The sequence below is a fragment of the Geotrypetes seraphini genome, chromosome 10, assembly GCF_902459505.1.
Source record: "Geotrypetes seraphini chromosome 10, aGeoSer1.1, whole genome shotgun sequence".
In the NCBI taxonomy this organism is placed as follows: Eukaryota; Metazoa; Chordata; class Amphibia; order Gymnophiona; family Dermophiidae; genus Geotrypetes; species Geotrypetes seraphini.
In genome coordinates this window covers 31,408,537-31,429,724 of record NC_047093.1, presented here as the reverse complement: position 1 = coordinate 31,429,724, position 21,188 = coordinate 31,408,537, and the positions used below count along the sequence as shown (strand labels likewise).

Below are 21,188 nucleotides of genomic sequence, written 5' to 3'. Positions count from 1 at the left end.
AACACCTATTTCCATAACTTTGCACCAGTATAAACAAAACACACACACGCTGAACCTCGCAGAGAGGGAAGAAAAGAAGATTCTGCGTTGCAACAAGTTTGTGCACTTTTAATTTCATGAGTAATAAATTAAAAGTCACGAACGAGAGAAAATTAAAAAAAAAAAAAGTTCTGCCAAGTTGTAAGGCTAAACGGGCAAGAAGGGCTAGAGCTTTCTCCATGGCGACGGGCGGGCCAATGGCAGCGGCGGAAGCTGTTTATGGGGGCGGGGCGTTGCTATAGTATCCCGTGAAGCCTTTTGGAGCAGCTACTTAATGACAAGTCATTGAGCTGCTTACAAATCACTGGGAGGCTTGCAAAAAAAAAAAAAAAAAGGGACTTGGCAGGCTCTGTATGCAATAATTTATCTACGGGGGGGAAAAGTAGATATTCCTCTTTCCAGAACCTTCCTGCTTAGTTGGAAGCAGAGAGACTCGCTCTAAATCAGGTAAGCAATCGCAGATACTTCTTAAATTTAAGGGGGAGAACGAGAAAAGACCCGTATCCAGGCACTAGACTTGCACCGTTTTACTTCTAGAGATCTGGCAGTTATGAAACGAAAACCAGTTATTCTGTTCGCATTGATGTTTACGAAACAGTTTCTAGAACTTCTAGTGTAGCATTAGGATTTTGGATTCTATACCTGTAACTGTCGGAATATGTTCGGTTTTCATACTCTTTGTAACCTGTGCTTTCCTTCATTAAAAACAAAAACATATGTGCCCGGAATCTGTTATTCCTGGAGTTATTAACTTCAGTGGTACATTGTTTCGTTTGAAAATTAAAAAGAATAATAATTTTTGCAAGATATTTTTTTTCAGCCAAATTATAATGCAACCAAACTGCACATCATCACCAGCAGAGGCATCATAAATCAGGTGTATTCTTCGAACAGGAACAGTCAAAGTTAAAATATAAAAACGTTGGAAGTCACTTAAAACTCCTGCTCAGATAATACAAAAACACTATAAGAATTAAAATTTAAGTAACAAGTTGCTAGGTTTGCATTCTGTGCCAGAAATGGACACAAGGGAAGAGACAATTGCTATCTATTTAAAAAAAAAAAAATCTATTTTTTATTTCACTTTTTCTGTCACCTCCCTGCCCCCCCCCCAAAAAAAATCCCAACAAACTAATCAAAGAGTAAACAAATAGGAATGCCTTCAGGTTTGGAGGATCATATTTTTTGACGTTTATCTCATCTCCTTTTCCCACTGTGTCCCCAAAAATATAGTCGAAACTCCTGTAGCTGGGTTAGCCAATGATAATTAATGCATTTAAGTATGTTTAATTCACCCTTTGCATTTATTGCCCATTCGATATTTGTGTTTTCAAAGTAAATTAATATGGCTGTCTTTTGTTATTTGAACAAACCCAATATTAGTTTAAGGTGGGAAAAAAAAGGAACGACCCATCATATTTTCTACAGAATGCCTCCTGTCCCCAAATCTTTCCCTTGGCTGGTACATCACATTAGCAGATAACTGGGCTTGGTTCTACTGCGGCTGTCAGATTTCAGAAAGAGCTTTGGAAAATGAAGTATAAGTTTGGAAAGATAAAAATTGCGATGTTGCTACATTAGTGACTTCCCAAACGTGTCCTGGTGACTTCCACAGCTGGTCTCCACCATGGACACGGATGAGAGATGTTTGTACAGGGTGGGTCTCCAGTGCATGGGATGCATATTTCTCATGTATGTTAATTTTAATAATTTATATTCCAATTATCCTACAATTCTATGCGGATTACAAATTATTCAGGTACTCAAGCATTTTTTCCCTATCTGTCCCGGCTGGCTCCCACTCTTTCTAATGTACCTGAAACTTGATTGGCTGTGAGGTCAGTAGGACAGGTTTGGGACCCATTATTGTGGGGGTAGAGTGACATACAAGAGTGGACATAGGGTGATCATTTTGTCTTATTTCTTTACTGTGCTTGTACATTGTAGGGGGGTCTGTTTGTAAAATGTGATTCATGAATAGATGCAGGCTGCTATTTCTAAAGGCCAGTCTTGCACCATACTAATGACTTACTATAAATTGTACCTAGTTTCCTGATAAGTAGAGCAATAACTCAGACAAATAGGAGGAGACAGACCTTTCTAGAATGCCCTGGTGTTCCTCCATTCTGGTAATAATGGTGCAGTCTGGGGTCTGCAGAAAGCAGGGAGAACTAGAGAGAGCCTTGGAGCGAGTTAGATCAGGTGTTGCAGCATTCTCCCTATTTCCTCCTTGTGCACTTTGGAATCTGAGCCACAGATTTCCTTACGAAGTTGTGTAAGTCCATGTTGTCAGCTTTGGGATTTTAGATGGCTCTTGTGCACCTTCTTGTTGCCTCTGGAGGGGGTATAATCCCAAGGGAGCTGGAGTATCACCAAGCTTCGTCCTTAAGTAAGGTATAAAATTCTGAGCTTCAGTGACACTGTAAGGATGCATTCTACTTGTGAAGTGCTCACTGGCTTCAAATTGATAGTCAAATATTAGAAAGAAAAATATAGCATAGTGTATTTCCAATTTGATTTCATTTTGCAGAAGTATAGTAGGAGAACGATGCTGTTAAATGCAAAGTAAAGACTGTACAGATATTTTCAGAAGTTCAGAATCAGAAACTGAGGGATTGTTTTACTTTAGTTTATAGTATCAGCAGTTTCCATTATTTTAAGCACAAGTTTACTTTGGCTTATACGTTGATCTATGACCATAATTGCAGGTGACTGGAGTGATCTGAGCCCCACCTCTCCTACAAACTTCCTCCCAAGCTTCCTGGATGTTGGACCTGCCCATTGTGGCCACCCCAGACATGGCTGAGTGCTGGCAAAGCCTTCAGGTGGAGGGGGAAGGCGTACAGGAGACCATCATGGGGGACTCGGTGAACCTGGATGACAGTCTAACCAGCTTGCAGTGGTTGCAAGAATTCTCCATCATCAACGCAAATGTGAACAAGTCTTCGTCCTCTGCCAGTGCTTCAGACCCTCATGGCTACAGCAAGATCCCAGGCTCTGCCGCCCCGTGTTCTCCCTTGGCTGCTGATCCAGCTTGCATGGGCATGCCCCATACGCCAGGCAAGCCCATTTCTTCTTCCACATCTAGGACTGCCCACCTTGGTATGGGCATCCAAGCCCAACCCATGGAGGACATAGACTACAAGACGAATCCCCACATTAAACCTCCATACTCTTATGCCACTCTGATTTGCATGGCCATGCAGGCCAGCAAGAAGATCAAAATTACTCTTTCAGCTATCTACAAATGGATCACTGATAATTTCTGTTATTTTAGACATGCGGATCCCACCTGGCAGGTAATCACGCACCTTGCTCCCTATCCTACTCCTCTCTTTTATAAGTGCATAATAGAATTGATTTCAATACCTTATGAAAATTAGTTTGTAGCTTATACCTATTTACACAGAAGTGTTGATCTGGAGGATCCTGAAACTAGTATTTTTTAGACGCTGCAAACAAAAGGTTGACAAAATGAAAATCTGGCGAAGACAAAAAACTCTGTGGAGAAGGTGATGTTCAAGATGCAGGCTTTATTAAAAAAAAAACCAAAAACCAGTTTAATAATCCATATAAAAAAATATCTAGAACCCAAAGCATTGGGGACTATGGACCCAACACGGTCTGTGTTTCAACGATACAGTCTTCCTCAGGGGTCCCTGGAGGTCCTGAATGATACAGAAGCTCATGGATTAGAGACTAAAAACAAACCAAGAAACAACTCTGCACGGATGAGAAGTTCTGTATCTTGAACATCATCTTCTCCACATTTTTGTCTTCACCAGATTTTTTAGAAGCTGAACAGGGGCAGGTCCAACCAGGTAGTATGGCTACAGAAAAGAAAGTCAAAAGTGCCAGGAAAAGGTCATGGGGTTGCCTTGCTTAATTTATTCAGGTACTCAAGCATTTTTCCCTGTCTGTCCCGGTGGGCTCACAACTCACCTTCCCTGGAAAGTTAGTAACTTATTTTTGCTTTGTCCCCTTCTCTGTGGATAACCGCGGAAAACCATCCCATCTCATGCTTTATTGTCTTTCTCAACCTCAGTCCTTCTACACCAGCATTCTTCAATGCAAGGCTTGAGGGTCAGTGGCTGGGCCCATTCATACTCTGATTCTTCCCTCTCTCCTTAAAGAATGACACGGGGATGGTTTCCTGCAGTTATCCGCAGGAACGGGGATGGTGACATATTCTGTCACCCTTTCATTCTCTACTTTTTATATCAATTTATATAGTCTTCATTTGCAATTTTATTTTATCAGAATGGATGACAAGGAGAGTGCATGGTCCTATTAAGAGGAGTGTGTGGTGCAGTGGTTAGAGCTACAGCCTCAGTCCCCTGAGGTTGTGGGTTCAAACCCACACTGCTCCTTGTGACCCTGGGCAAGTCACTTAATCCCCCCATTGCCCTAGGTACATTAGATAGATTGTGAGCCCCCCAGGACGGACAGGGAAAAATGTTTACGTACCTGAATGTAAACCACTTAGATTATAAGTGGTATATTAAGATTAATATTTTTTCCACAAAATCTAACACTAGAAGAAAGAGCTATTAGCATTGATTTGGCTGAGCCTAAGAGCCATGTGGATTTTGGGCACCAAATAATTTTACAATTGGACACTCAAAAATGGACTTAGTCTATGACAAGTGCTAAAGTGAGTCACCCAGTGATACAGAAGATAAGGTTACCAAGGGACGCCTTTACAGGGCAGTTTCAGCCTAACCTGGGTTTCTCCTAGGACAAGCAGGATGAGTCAGCCACATATGGGTGTTGTCCCAACACCTCCCAATTTGCGGATAAGCTCTCCAATAGCTCAGAGAGATTTTTTTTTTTTTTTTTTTCTGAGCACGTGCAGTGCCCGGGCCCCACTGGGCATGCCCGAGCCCTACCCATTTCCCCCTGCTTCCCCCTAATCCCCAGTCTTTAGTTTCCGCCCATTCCCATCGGTCGGATTTTTCTACAGCTCTCCATTACAACTTTTCTACTCAACTTGAAGATGCCTGAATCATCTAAAGAAACAACTGGGATGCAGGAGGAGGATGAACACACTGGATCCTCATGAATTGTGCGCCCACTGATTGGATCCGGCGCTCGAGGTTTCCGTGTGGCTTGCATTGTGCGCACATGTCACCACGTGCACGCAAGCTAAGGAAGAGGGCAATGAGAGACTTCATGAAGAGAAGTGAGGCCCGAGAATCTTCCTCCAGCAGCCATCCTCATCGGAGCGTAGCAGCGGGGGATCCACAGACGAATCCAGTGAGGAGCCTCCAGGACATCCTGGCTCAGTCAACCCCCCCGACTGCAACTTGCCCGGTCGAGAAATCTCTCCCGGAAGTCCTGCATGCTGTCGCTAGCTGCCAGCCCCTGCAGGAAGCCGATAGGAGTCTCACCAGACCGAGAGATCTCTCCAGGAGTTCCTGCATGTTGCTGCTTACAGCCAGCCTCCGCAGGGCATGAAGAGAAGTGAGGCCCAAGAATCTTCCTCCAGCAGCCATCCTCATCAGAATGCAGCAGCGGGGGATCCACATGCTACAGTGGCAAGGAGCCTCCAGGATGCCCTGGCTCAGCTAATCCCCCCACCTGCACTTGGCCCGGTAGAGAAATATCTCCCGGAGTCCCTGCATGTTGCCGCTTAGAACCAGCCTCTGCAGGGCAGCCGATAGGAGTCTCGCCAGACCGAGAGATCTCTCCAGGAATCCCTGCATGTTGCCATGCAGCCATCCTCTGCAGGGCAGCCGATAGGAGTCTTGCATGCTGCTGCGTAAATCCACAGCCTCTGCAAGCAACAGATCGGGGCTTTCACCCTCCAGACGGCATGCTGCCTCTTACAGCCAGCCTCTGAAGGGAGCCGATCGGGGTTCAAAGGTAAGTCCTATCTGCTTGTTTTTGGGAAAACCTCTGATAATCTGTTGCAGCCCCGAGGGCTCTGCCCCACCCTCCTCCCAATCTGAATTTAAGGAGAAAGAATCTCCCATGCTTCTTTCCCTTGGAGGGGACCTGCAGACCTCTCCCCCCAGTAGGAGACATGCTGCCCCAAAGTTCAGCTTATAAAGGACATGCTGAAAAAAAAACAAAAAAAAAAACCAACTTGATGTTTCTTTCCCTCTTGGGGTCCTGCAGAGTCTACAATTCACACCTTTCCCACCCCGCCCCCCTCCCCCTCTCAGGTTGGGAACGAGGAGTCTGCCTTTCTCAGCAGGGTGCTGATATCTTCAGAGATGCGGCATGTCAGACCATGCCTCTCCAAGGGTGGGGGTTTGAAACTCCTCAGTCTAAAAAGCTGTTTGCTCTTCATAAAACCTAGGCAGAGTGCTTTTCCAGCTAGCATGAGGGACTCTGTACTATTCATGATTTCTATAGCACTGAAAGGCATATGCAGCGCTGTACAGTTTAATATACAATAGGCAGTACAGCAGCAGAAGCCCACTCAAGAGGCATTATCACTCCTCTTTCTCTGCCTCCAGGCACAGTGGGAAACGCAGCCAGGTGCACTGGCACAGATGAAGGGGTGCATCCTGCCCCTTCTCTGCAGGCTCTCCCCCCCTCTCAAGAAGGACAGGGAAGGGCGGTGGGGTACATGGAGCCACCCAACCAGTCAAGTGGAGCAGCACATGAACCTGCGAACCACCAGGGGTGGGACCAGCAGCCACAGTTAATCCTCCTGCTGACCCACTCCTCTCTCAGCGGGCTACACTCCCCACTATGTCCCCCTTTAGAGGGAGCCACGCACAACAACATGGCGCGGTTCAGCGGCATGCCATGCACCCAAGCAACGGAGGAACAAGCTACACACCAGCCTCCAGCCACGCCCCGAATCACCACCCACAAAAATAAATAAATATTTACTAAAAAAAAACAAAAACAAAAAACCCACAAACGAGGACTCACCCCAAGTCCCTCCAGAAACTCACAGCCTTTCTCAAGATCCACGTGGGTGGACAACAAGTACCCAAGACAGAGTATTACAAGGCCTGAACTACCAGTACCAGTACTTCACGCAGGCAGTGGCGATTCCAGTCCACAAGAACCTCCTAGACTGCAGAGACGAGATTTGGCTGACTCCCTCCTCAGGGCAACCAACATCAAGGAGACTGGGATTGAAGTACCAGATCTTTCCAGCCCAGGGATTCGACAACCCGCAGCAGCCATACATGGACATTGCGGTAGCTTAAGAGAAACAGGGCAGCACGACCCCCCCCTCCATCCCCCATCAGGGAAGGACCTGAAAAACCCTGGTTTCCACGGGGAAAAAGACCTTCGAGGGCGCAATGCTGAGCGCACGAATTGCTGCGCTCCAGTTCCAGATGCGGCTTTATCAGGAGGCCAGTGAGAGGAAATAAATAAATAAAATAAAATAGAGACTCCAGCTCACAACTGAGCCAGTCCACACTGGCAGCAGTCTGTGCCCCAGCGCTCGCAACAGTAACATAACTGCTATGCAAACAAGCACCGCCCGAGGGGCAGGGGCATCCAAGGGCAACCCTCTCCCCAAGACAAAAACAGAACCTTGACCACCCTCCGGCCCAACAGGATCAGATTGTCTGCGAAGGCTTGGCCCAGGATCACCATCGACCAGTGGGCCCTCAGCATCATCAAGCAGGGATTCCGAATTCGTCTCCACTCCCGCCCCCCCCCCCCCGAGTGGGCGGGGGACCCTCCATCTGATGACCCAACTTTCCTGCAGCAAGGAGAGGACCTGCTTCGGCAGAATCAATAGAGGCGGTGATGAACAGAGGAGATCACCAAGGGGTTTCTACTCCAGGAACCCCCGCGTCACCATGGACAAGGACAACGCTCGTCCCTGGATCTCTGTAAGCTCAACAGATGCATACACAAGGTCCAGATGCACTCTCTGGGTACAGTCTTGGCCCTGTTACAGCCCGAGTATTGGCTAGTATCCCATGCACCCAGCCCACAGGAGGCATTGTCGCTTCTAAAGCCAAAACAGATGCCTCCAGTACAAGGACTCCCCTTGGACTCTCAACGGCTCCAAGAGCGTTCACAAAGTGCGTGGCAGTGGCACATCCTCGCCTTCAAGGGGTGCGCGTCCTATCTTATCTCGACAGCTGGCAGCCCCGTCAACCACCATAACCCTCCTCCAAGAACTGGGGTTCCTCATCAACTACATGAAACCCCACCTGATACCCACCCAGGGGATATCGTTCATCTGGGCAGTCATCGACACCACGCAGACCAAGGCCGTCCTACGGGACTACCAGATCGACGCCATGACATCCCTGGCCCAGTGCATCCCTGCCAGCAGCTCATCATCAGCACGCTCCGGTCTTTGTTGTGCAGCACACCAGACTACTCATGTGATCCCTGAAAGGGCACCTCAGACGTCACTGGGACCAGTGTACCCAACCTCTGACCACCCACCCACTGGAGCTCAGGGCCTTAGGGAATGCCCTCGAAACCTTCAAACAGGCAGGGCAGTCCTCACCCAAACAGAAAACCAGGTGGCTTCGCACTATATCAGCAAACAGGGAGGGACAGGGTCAACCTCACTATGCAAGGAAGCTTGCCACATGTGGGAGTTCTCCAACTCCATTCAATGCACCATCCAGGCAACTTACCTCCTGTGGGAGCAGAACGACCTGGCAGAAAGACTCAGCCACCAGCTGGATCCCGATGAGTGGTGTCTCAACCCAGCGGCGATGAAGAAGATCTTCAGCACCTGGGGCACACCGAGCATCGACCTATTTGCAACCGAACCGAACTCAAAATACTCGACCTTCTGCGCAAAGAGATCAACCCATCGCCATCTCAGCCCCGACGGTCTGTCTGTGAGTTGGAACACCCTAAGTCCTGCAGAAGATTCTTCAGGACAGAGCAACGGTGATCATGATTGCCCTGATCGGGCTCCTGCAACCATGGTTCCCGTTCCGGCAAGGGATAGCGGTTCACCCACCTCTCCCCGCTCCAGATCAGTGCAGTTCTCATTACCCCCTCCACCACGACCTGCGTTCCTTAGCCCTGACCGCATGGATGATGAGAGGATGAACCTACCACAAGACGTGGAGCATACTCTTATGGCAGCCAGAAGACCTTCTACCAGAAAACGCTATGGGTTGAAAGGGAGAAGGTTCCGCTACCAGTGCACAGACACGCAGCGAGACCCCTACAACTGCCCCATACCGGACATCCTGCAGTACATACTGAGCTTATCTCAGGGGGACCTAAAACCCACTTCCATCAAGGTCGACCTAAGTGCAATCACGGCATACCACGCTGGCCTAGACAGCAAACCAGTGTCGAGGCATCCAGTAATCACAAAATTTCATGAAGGGACTGTCCAATCTGCACCCACCAGTCAGACCACCACCGCCCGGATGGGACCTCAACTTGGTGCCGCATCATCTCACCTCGACCCCTTCAAACCTTTGGGGGAGGCAGATCCCGTATTCCTGGCTGGGAAAACTCTGACCATCGTGTCTACCGACACACTCCCTCATGAGAACAGGGTGGTACCCAGAACCCACCCCCGATTCTTGCCGAAGGCGGCTTCAGCGTGCCTCCCGGCACTCTACATCTCCCCACAGGGAGGCACACTGCCACCTCAGCAACACCTCCTGGACTGTGTGTGGGCCCTGACTATGCAGCAGATTAGACAAGCCTCAATTGTTCGTCTCCTACGACCAAAACAGACCAGGACTTCCGGCCACCAAATGCAGGCGCGCGCTGGATATAAGAGTGCATCCCCTTTACCTATAGAAAAGCGCAGCATCAACCGCAGGTGGGAGCCAACGCCCACCAGCGCAGAACCATAGCCAACACAACGGCACATCTGCACCACACACCAATAGGGGACATCTGCGATGCAGCCACTTGGTCCTCCATGCACACCTTCACCAAGCACAGGCTCCCTCCCGGGAGGGACAGCAACCACTAGCACAGCCTTGACAAACACTGATCAATTAGGGTGTTATAAATATCGACAAACACTGTTCAAGTAGGGTGTTATAGATATTGATTAAGTAAGTCTTCCAACACTTCTTCCTAGACTGAATGTGGAATAGGCAAGTATGAATTCTCACATGCAAGTATGATTTGTCACTGTTGACCAGTTGGTTTCTCACTGTTCATTGATTGTCATTGACCAATTTCACTGTTCTGTGAGTTAAGTAGGTCTTCCAGCAATCCTGTCTAGTCTGAATGTGGAATAGGCAAGTATGAATTCTCATATGCAAGTACGAATTGTCACTATTGACCAGTTATGAATTGTCACCGTTGACCAGTTGGTTTTCTCACTGTTCATTGATTGTCATTGACCAGTTTTCGCCGTTCTGTGAGTTAAGTAGGTCTTCCAGCACTCCTGTCTAGTCTGAATGTGGAATAGGCAAGTATGAATTCTCATATGCAAGTACGAATTGTCACTGTTGACCAGTTAAGAATTGTCACTGTTGACCAGTTGGCTTTCTCACTGTTCATTGATTGTCATTGACCAGTTTCGCTGTTCTGTGAGTTAAATAAGTCTCCTGTCTAGACTGAATGTGGAATAGGCAAGTATGAATTCTCACATGCAAGTACGAATTGTCACTTTTGACCAGTTGGTTTCTCACTGTTCATTGATTGTCATTGACCAGTTCACTGTTCTGTGAGTATTATTGCTCAGTTAACACAGCACTTTATCTAAAACCTTGTTTCCACAACTTTACCTGCTTTGCCTGATTACCCTGCCCGGCTCGGCCTCCACAGCCAGGCGAGGGATGCACAAAGCGCTAAGGCGCAGGTCCAGTCGGTACATCCCTCGGCTAGGGAGTCACCCATATGTGGCTGACTCATCCTGCTTGTTCTAGGAGAAAGTGTAGTTACTTACCTGTAACGTAGGTTCTCCGTGGACAGCAGGATAGTCAGCCACACAACCCACCCGCCTCCCCATACGGCCGACCCGGCCACAGCTAGGAACATCCTGGGGATTAGGGGGAAGCAGGGGGAAATGGGTAGGGCTCGGGCATGCCCAGTGGGGCCCTGGCACTGCACGTGCTCAGAAAAAAAAAAAAAAAAAAAATCTCTCTGAGCTATTGGAGAGCTTATCCGCAAATTGGGAGGTGTTGGGACAACACCCATATGTGGCTGACTATCCTGCTGTCCACGGAGAACCTACGTTACAGGTAAGTAACTACACTTTACCCCACTGCAAGCCTGAACTTGTTATACCTTTCATATGGAAATTAGAACAAGAGTTCCAGGCATGCAATAGGCTAAACACCAGTCCGGGGGTTTGATAACCCTGAAGCATTAGTTTTTGGGAAAATCTTTGGGTGAAAGAGCTTATTCTTTGTGTAGTTATGGATGGACAAGCTTGTTAGAGAGCAAGTAGCTTTAATCTCAAGCTCCCTACACTACCAATTATCTACAAATAAACTAGATAGTCAAGTCCCTTTTCCAAAGACTGGTGCAAAAATATTCATCAATTTCCATTGGGCTTCAGGCTCACCAATAGCTAAATCCCTCTTAAATCTCATAAATATGAGGAGAAAGGAGGTTCTTCCCTCGCTAAGATGCTTTTGTTGACATTTTTCTTCAAATTTAAGAACATGTAAGTAATAAAATGTTTATTTGCTGCTACCCAAGACATCTTGAGGCATATGAAAAATATTAAGCAAGTGAAGTAAAGACGACAGCAAATTATAGGATTATAGTAAGGCAAGTCACAGCTAAGAAATTGGAAAAACTGAAGTAAATATAGTCACTTTGAATAGGTAGATCTTTAACTGTGAGCAAAAACTGAGAAAAGATGGAAAATCTCGAGGGGGTGGGAGAAAACTTAGTTGAGCTGTATCTTTAAGAGAGCAGAGAACTACAAACACCAAGCCAGACAGGGTAAGAATTCTGAGTTTTTTTACTAGCTAAGAGCACTGCTTGTAAAGATTCAGAAATGTGTAAGCATTTGAATAGCTGTGAAAGTGCTGTAGTACCAGAGCTGACATTCTCTGGACCACTCCTCTCTAAGAATGAGCTCTGCGTTTTAATTAAAATGTTAAAAAAAACAAAACAAAACAAAACTTTTTTGCAAGCCCCCTTTCCAAAGATGTAGGTGGTATTTGATTGATTGCACCAGGCAAGAATGATAAATATGCTCACCGGTTGGCTAATCATCAACTTCAGACCAGGCTGGCTGAATGAAAAAGGAGGGGGTCTGGGGGTAGGAGGACTGGGCCTGCAGTTCTATGACCCTTGTTAAATTTCATTAAACAGTAAATTCTCAGCCGCTGTAGTCCCAAATGCTTGCAAAATAAAACCTTTTTTTTTTTAATATGCTGTGCTAGTGCATTCTCCCACCGCTCCTTCTTTCTCCTGCCCTCTCCCTAGCTACAGTCCTTTTTGAGCATACCCCCATCCTGGTTCCTGTAAGCTCCGACCATCTTTAAAGGTCATACCACCATAATAGAAAGAGATAGAGCGAGGCCTGCAGGAGCTGTGTGCTTTGGAGAGATGCCAGGACTCTCAGCCAGTGAGCAGCAACCTTGAGGAGATTTTATTCAAAGTTCCAGGCACTCGGATTTGCCTTTGCTGCTCCCACAACAAGGATTATGGATGACTAGACAGGACAATATCTAGGCAACCTTTAAAATATCTCTCCATTCTGAATCCCCTTGGCATCCTCTTTGTCTGCTAGTAATCAACTTGGTTGTATTTTGACTGCTATCTCAGCAAGTAGTAGTTTTAAGCGTGACAAGTTCAGGTTTCTTGTCCCTTTCCTCTATAATTACATTACATTACATTAGCGATTTCTATTCCGCCATTGCCTTGTGATCTTATTTTAGAAGTGCTTTATACATCTAAGGCTCTAAAACAGTGGTTGCCAACTGTGTCCTGGAGGACCCCCCCAGGCCAGTCGGGTTTTCAGGATAGCCCTAATGAATATGCATGGAGCAGATTTGCATGCCTGGCACCTCCATTATATGCAGATCTCTCTCATGCATATGCATTAGGACTATCCTGAAAACCCTATTGGCCTGGGGGGGTCCTCCAGGATAGGGTTGGGAACCACTGATCTAAAACATGCATAAGGTATGGAGGTATAGTTTGGGCTTGTTTTAGGTGGGTCTAGGATAGGCTTAGAAATACATGTTTATTTCCCGGTTCATAGACAAAATCGCGCGAGACAACGGCGCGCCGACAACTGAGCGCAAGGTTGATGGCGCGCCGAAGAAAAGCACTATTTTAAAGGGTTCCGACGGGGGGTGTTGGTGGGGAACCCCCCCATTTTACTTAACAGACATCGCGCTGGCGTTGTGGGGGGTTTGGGGGTTGTAACCCCCCTCATTATACTTGAAACCAAACTTTTTGCCTGTTTTTTAGGGAAAAAGTTCAGTTTTAAGTATAATGTGGGGGGTTACAACCCCCCAAACCCCCCCATAACGCCAGCGCAATGTCTGTTAAGTAAAGTGGGGGGGTTCCCCCCACACACCCCGTCGGAGCCCTTTAAAATAGTGCTTTTCTTCAGTGCGCCGTCAACCTTGCGCTCAGTTGTTTGCGCGCCATTGTCTCGCGCAATTTAGTCCCGTCACCTTATTTCCCATTTGTAAAGGGAGATGCAAATCTATATTTAAAAAGATCAATATTGGCATTGACACCTACTACCCAGGATATCTGTGTTTCAAAAAAGTACTCATACTGAGCAGTGCTTCACTGGAGAGATTAGGGAAGGTCTTTCCCTTGATCCCTCAGTGACTGATGTCCTCCCCTAGGGTTACCAGACGTCCAGATTCTCCAGACATGTCCTCCTTTTCGAGGACATGTCTGGGCGGCTTTTCAAAACCTGGCGTGGTGATGACACGTGCCTGCGCGTGTGACATCATTGCATTGTGTCCATGCATGCGCGGATGCCGTCTGGGGGGGTGGGGCTGGGATGTATTACGGGGCACGACACAGGTGGAACTGGGTGGGCCACGGATCCGGATTTTTCTTCGGGAAAATCTGGTAACTGTATCCTGCCCCACCCCCAAAGCAAAAGTGACAAGGGATAGCAGGCTCGGTGACAGCTTCAGGAAGAAAATTAAACACTTATGTTTCCAAAATGGCCGACATAAACATTTATTCCCACCCCCTTTATACAAAACCGGGCAAGAGGTTTTTAGCGCCAGCTGGCACGCTGAATGCCCTGTGCTGCTACGACGCTCAAAGGAAATCTATGACCGTTGGCACAGTGCAGAGCATTCAGCACCCCGGCCAATGTTAACAAACCTCTTGTGTGGTTTTGTAAAAAAAAAAAAAAGGGGGGGGGGTGTTATATTCCAGTCGGTAAAATGTTTGTGTTGCCATTTCATAACATAAATCGTTTATGGGCCCATGTTGATTCACAACTATTATAGATGACTATGATTTTAAAATGAATGCTCCTGCCACATGTAGTCGACACGTAAAAGTCCATTCATCCATGCATAGGCAGCAGAACACTATTTTGTTTGAGGGGGGGGGAGGAAGTCCAAGGGCTTTGCCCTTGCCAGCAGAATCCTGCGACACAGCCTCTCACCAGCTCCCAACTCACCCACCCACCTCCTCCTGTACTTTTAAATCTTTGGGCAGCCGCCACACGGCGTCCACGAGCAGGCCTGCCCCCAGAAATAGAATGAAGGGTTCCGGGGCAGGCCTACTCGTGGGCGCCATGCAGCGGCTGCCCAAAGATTTTACAGTACAGCGCCGGGAGGGGGTGGGTGAGTGGGAACCAACCGGCGACCACCAATCCTTGAGGAGGCCATGGCCCCTGTGGCCTGCCCCGTTCCGACACCCATGCTGTATTTTAGAACTGGCTCTAAGTTGGCAGATCCTGCTCTGAAATACGTGGATGTCTTAATTCTGATTGGTTCATATTTTCTAAAATCCACCTCTTAATCTTATAACAGTCCAAATGTAAGAGAAACAAGCAAAATTTTAATGAAATGGATTTTCAAAGTTGTATATGTACTACCAATGATTATTATTATTATTATTTGGTGTTGATTTTCTATAATAGGAGCAAAGCTCTTTCCGAACAGTTATTTGGCAATTAACACAGATTCTTGTACTTTGGGTGGTGGCAGCCAGTATATTCCGCTAATTTTATGGCATGGGTTTCTTCTCACCTTGTGATTTGTTTTATTTTTCTTCTTTTTTTGGTGGGGGGTTTAGAATTCCATCAGACACAATTTATCTTTGAACAAGTGCTTTATTAAAGTCCCACGGGAGAAAGACGAGCCTGGGAAAGGGGGCTTCTGGAAGATCGACCCTCAGTATGCCGACAGGCTCATGAATGGAGCGATAAAGAAGCGACGTTTACCTCCTGTGCAGATCCATCCAGCTTTCACAAATGGGATCGGGTTAGCATCCACCAATGCGGCTGCTTCGGAACAGGGCACGTCCCCTTGGATAAATGGAGGAGTCCTGAACATCAGCATGGAGTCCCAAGAACTGCTGAGGGAGTTTGAGGAAGCTACTAATGACCAGAACTGGAACCCAGTAGAAGGAAAGGCTGCACACAAGCGCAAACAACCATTACCCAAACGAGTATGTAAGGCCCCTCGTCTCTCCAGTTCCCCAATGCTCACTCAAGAGGAGCAGACAGAACTTGGGCCTTTGAAAGGCGATTTTGATTGGGAAGCTATTTTTGACACCACCTTGAGTGAGAGCTTGTCCACATTTGATGCCCTAGAGATGACACCTCCTATGAGCCCAATCACAAGAACAATGGATTTGACTGTGCACGGAAAACACATTGATCGTCCTCAAGAATGGTACCCAGTTGGGCAAGATCAAGTTCTAACTGAAACAAACCAAAACAACTTGGATATTGATGAAACATTCCTGGCCACCTCTTTCCTCCAGCATCCATGGGAAGAGGGAAGAAATGATTGCCTCTCCAACTCGGTCAGCTTGGACCAGTTGTTTGAACTAAATGATGCGTTCTCCACAGACTTGAATGAATGGGCCCCAGTGGTGTCTTTTATTTAAAATGATAGGACCAAATGAACAAATAACCCAGGTATAGACATTTGTCCATTAGTGGAATGGAGAGTCTGAATGCTGCTGGAGTTTACAAAGGACGGAAAAGAGGACTCTGCTAAAACAAATTATGTAAATGAAACTGTGCTCACATCTTAGACCACTGCTAGGCTGCATGCCACAGGGATGAGAGCAGAGTATCTGGGGAAGCCTCAGCATCAAAGTTTCATACACAGAGAAAAACGGCATACTTAAATTTTATACTTGTTCAGTCTTATGCATCTTGTCGCTTTTGTTGTTTTAGTAGAAGGTATGATTTGTTTAGCTGTGAAATCAAATACAGTGATTGCCAAATCAGATAACCTTCCTTTCTCTCCCTTCTTCACATCCTCTCTTTATTTTGTTCTCCTTTCTCAATCATGTTCTTATCTGCACTGCATTCAGGTTTTCCTTTGTCTCTTTTCATCTGTTCCTCAACTTTTTTCCATGTCTTTGTTTCTCTCTCTTTCCCTTTTTGTCTTTTTTTTTTTTTTTTTTTCCTTTCTTCCTCCTTCACATCCTCTCTTTATTTTGTTCTCCTTTCTCAATCATGTTCTTATCTGCACTGCATTCAGGTTTTCCTTTGTCTCTTTTCATCTATTCCTCACCTTTTTTCATTGTCTTTGTTTCTCTCTCTCTCTCCCTTTTTGTCTATCTGTCTGTCCTTTTTTTTTTTTTTTGCCTTTTTCCATATCTCTATGCCTCTTTCTTTATACTTCTCCCTCGCTTGTCTTCCTATGGCTTGACTACTTCCCAGGTAGTGTGTAACCTAACATAATTAGAAAGTAAAGCAAACAAGGTCCCTCCAGGCCCCAAGGTGCTTATAACTCCCTCCAGACCCAGGCGGAGGAGAGGAAAGGTGAAATCTGGTCCAACTCCTGTGACAAGCAGCAGAATGGCTTTATAGATGATGTATATACAAAGTGCATAGAACATTGTACAGAAACCCTATATTTTTAGAATTGGTGCACAATCATTTAAATGTTTTTCTGTGGAGATATTTGCTGTCTAAAACATGATATTACAAGGGGACCACACGTGTAAATTAAACATATACATAAGACCTTTGCTTTGAAGCAATGGATTTTAGGAAGGTTTCCCAAATTTTCCAGAATACTGGACTATTAACCCTTTTACCTTTGAAACAAAACAGATAAAGTACTGATGTCTTTGTTTCTGCTGGAAAACTTAAAAATAAGGTGTTCCTTGCATTGCACAAACATGCTGAGCAGCTGGTAACAGCTGAAAAATGATCCATGGACCACTGCATTTTGAAACTGATGTTCATATATGCTGAACTATTAAGATGCATCCAGAGAGTATGAATTCATATCTGAGAGTTGTGATGGTAACAGAAGGACTCTCTGTACCCTTGCTAATAAAAATGGTGCCTCTGTTTCCCTGCATCCTTCATCTCCTTCATTCTTCATTTTAATTGGATCAGGATGTCATGGAGTCTTAGGAATGGCTGGAATGGAACACGGCTGAGGCATTCTGACCCACTTCTGAAAGTTTATCAGAAGTTTGTTTTGATAACTAGGGAAAAGGATTGCACAACAGCAGAGAAATATTGTTGATAAAACCCCAATATTTTGGTAAAACAAATTCAGATCTTCCTACGCTGCTCCTGGCATGTAAATGAATTAATGTAATGTATATGCATACAGATTTCATTTGAAAGGTTTAGTGATAATATGAATTTTACGTTAGAAAATGTATTTGATCATGGAAGCCTTTAGTCTTGGGGAATACATAGACTAACTTTGCCGATCTGTAGCCGTAGAATTGTATTTTACACTCGGAAAATATAACCTTGTAATTTGATAACTGTCTTTGGAAAACAAAGAGATGAAAATGGTTGATTTGGGATTTTATAATGCACAGACTATTTGTGGCTTGCGGAAGAAGTTTGAATGACTGTCACTAAGAACCAGGTCTTCTCTTCACGAGTTGTTGGAAGACAACAAGTGACTGCAGGACCTAGAGGGGTTGTGAACCTTTTATAATGTGTCACAGCTAAGGGAGGTGGTGGGAGAGAATTTATGAGTCCCTGTGCTGTTGAGAGATCTCATTTAGTAACCCCCAAAGTTGGGGGTTGTATTTTTTTTTTTTCTTGTTGAAGTGTAGGTGCCCTAAAGGGCCTCAGATATGGTCGAAATGACTCATCTGTTGCACAGACCATGTTCCTTGTACCCTCCATCCTACAAAGGCCAATCTACAACTTGTATGTAGGTCTGTTATCTTGGAAAATTTATTTGGTGATTTATTTTCGGTTTGAAGGGAAGGTGAAATGGGAGGGGGGCAGCACAATGCTTCTTCATGTGTCATATCGAGGCTGAAAACTGCAAAAAAAAAAAAAAAGTGTGCAATTTAACTTTTACATTGAAAGTTTATTTACAATAAAAAAAAACTTTGAAATAACGTTCACGCTTTCTTCTTGCATTTCTAGTGCTTTTGCAAAGATCATCTTATGTTAAGCCTGACTATTTCCTGTCTTTAATAATTTGCAGTGGCTTTATCTGAATAAAAATTGATGGACGGCCCTGGTCAGTGGCATTTATCTGGGTCGTAAGTTCTGCTACTTGGATAAGCACTTTTGAATTTTGGGCTGAAATATTTATAGCATAAGTCCAACAGAGTGATGCACTAATTTGCTGCCTTTGCAGGGAAGGGGTAAAATGCGGACCTCACGGACCTTGCGGATCTAAACCCACACGTCCTTAAAAATCTGAGGTCCGTGTCCGTGCCACTTGTAGTTTCAGTCTCTGACAAACCTCTATGAGATTTTAGCGCTGTTGGATCCGTCTCAGCATAGGGAGGGAAAAGTATTAGGATCTGTCAGCGCTACAATGTCATAGAGGTCTGTCAGAGACTGAGACCAGCGATTTACCCCTTCCCCAAGAAAGGCAGAGCAGAGGGGTACATTGAGCAATTCAGAAGAAGGAAAGCAGCCGAGGCTCTGCCTCATGCCTACGATCCTCAGAATGAACCCCGGCAGCACCCAGCAACGTTTGGAGACTTCTTTTCCATAACGCACATCCCAAACCTATGTCCCTGCTCTCTTGGCTTCTACTCTGCTGCTCCAGCACTAGTCTCTGACTCTGACAGACCTCGATGAGATTTTAGCGCTGACGGATCCTAATACTTTTCCCTCCCTATGCTGAGACGGATCCGTCAGCGCTAAAATCTCATCGAGGTCTGTCAGACTGAAACTACAAGTGGCAAGGACACGGACCTCAGATTTTTAAGGACGTGTGGGTTTAGATCCGCGAGGTCCGTCAGGTCCGTGTTTTACCCCTTCCCGCCTTTGCATCTCAGTTTGCTTGCTGACTCCTGTGACTGAGAGAAGAAGCACTTACCTGAACACATGCATTTCTAACCAGAGGATGCAGGGCAGGAGAGGCAAGGGAGGTTCTCAGAGCCTCATACACCAAAGAGCAAGTTCACAGGGTGGTCACCATAGAAACAGCTTCTTTACCTAACATGACCCTAAGACTGAGAAAAGCTGAGGAGAGACTCAGATATGGAGATAGAGAGAAGAAAAGGGGAAAGGAGAGATATGTGACAAGAGAGACAGATGGAGGGACAGCGAGGCTGAAAGGCTTAGAAATAGGCTGATGGAAGTAGGGGTGCAAAGCACTCGCATTTAGTGTACCCTATGGTCAGTTAAACTTTATGATTTAATGAGGGTTATAACTTACAAAAAATGTGCATTAAAAGGTGAGTGAAAATATGAGCTTAAAATTAGCACACATCCATGCAAATCCCATTTAAATGAAGGGATTAGCTGATACCAGGGATGGCTCAATGCTAGAAATCAAACTGAAGGGTCAAAAGTGGAGCTTTATTGGAGCATGGTCCTGGACTTGGAATTCTTGGATTCAAGGGTCCTGAACTTGAGTCTCCCAGGTTCAGTAATTACACTGGCACAGTACTATAGACCGGGCATGCACAACTCAAAAATGATCCGGGGCCGAAACGAAGTCGGAAAATGTAGCGAGGGCTGCAGATAGTGGCCACGGCTCGAGGCACCCGGAAGTGCACAGACGTTGCCGTGATGACATCATGCGCATGCGTGGCATCACGTTGACATCCGTGCAAGCGCAGAGGCCTTCCAGACGGGCCCTGAGGGGGTGCTAGCAGGGAAGAGGACAGGAGAGAAGGAGAGACACTGGCGTCGGCTGCCTACAGCAGTGCTTCTCAACTACTTCAAGCTAAACACCCCCAAACACAAACCTCCCAAGTTCTGCCCTAAACCCACCCAAGCTCTGTCCCAGATCCTGCCCCTTTACTAATTGTAATGCAATTTTTTTCCTTTCATTTTTCATATACACACAATACACACGGCAGATATAAATTCTCAAAACTGACACATTTCAGTTACTATATTGAAAATAAAATCATTTTCCCTACCTTTGTTGTCTGGTGACTTTATTTTTCTGTGCTTTTAACTATGTTTCCAGGACCTTCTTATCCATTGACTGTTTTTCTCTCCTTCTTCACTTTCTGCCTTGCATCCATCTTCGGCATTAACTTAACATTCAATTTTCAGCTTTCTTCTCAAAATCTACTTTTCCATGTCTTACTTTCCCATCTCTCTTTTCATGGTCTGACATCTCTCTCCTTCCCTCCTTCCCCCCAGTAGTCCGACATCTCTCTCTTTCTCTCCCTCCTCCCAGTGGTCTGATGTCTCTCTCCTTCCCTCCCTCCTCCCAGTGGTCTGACTTCTCTCTCCTTCCTTTCCCCCCCCTTCCCCGTCTGGCATTTCTTTCCTCTCCTTCCCATAATCTGGCATTTCTCTCTACTACCACTACTATTATTATTTCTATAGCATTACCAGACTCCTCTCCTTCCTTTAGTCATCTCTCTCTCTCCCCCCCCCCCCCAGTGTAACATTTCTCTCTCCCTTCCTCTTTTTCGCCCCCTGATGTCCATCTCCCTTCCCTTCCTCCTTTCTGGCTCTCTCCCCATGCACCATCTCACCCTCCCCTCCAATGTGTAGCACCTTTCATTTCCATCCCCTTCTGCCAGGCCAGCAGCACCTCTTCTCCCTTTCCCTCCCCCCCTGTCCAGCAGTACTCCTTCCCCCTGTCCAGCAGTAACTCTCCTCCCTTCCCTTTCCCTGTCCAGCAATACCTCTCCTTTCTCGAGTCTAGCCTAATGGCAGCTCTGTGTGCTTTTAA

The 21,188-nt window shown here is 46.1% G+C and overlaps 1 protein-coding gene across 2 annotated transcripts; it reads left to right on the top strand.

Annotated features, from left to right (window-relative positions):
* Positions 1–356: 356 nt before the first annotated feature.
* FOXJ1 (forkhead box J1) lies at positions 357–16,506 on the top strand. Of its 2 annotated transcripts, none has more exons than XM_033962169.1 (3): positions 357–486; positions 2,748–3,338; positions 15,157–16,506. In XM_033962169.1, exons 2-3 carry the CDS (start codon positions 2,805–2,807, stop codon positions 15,973–15,975), a joined length of 1,353 nt encoding a protein of 450 aa, XP_033818060.1. In that variant the 5' UTR covers positions 357–486; positions 2,748–2,804; the 3' UTR covers positions 15,976–16,506. The 2 variants fall into 2 exon arrangements, with proteins under 2 accessions (XP_033818060.1, XP_033818061.1); XM_033962170.1 differs by lacking the exon at positions 357–486 and adding an exon at positions 2,340–2,433.
* The last annotated feature ends 4,682 nt before the right edge of the window (positions 16,507–21,188 follow it).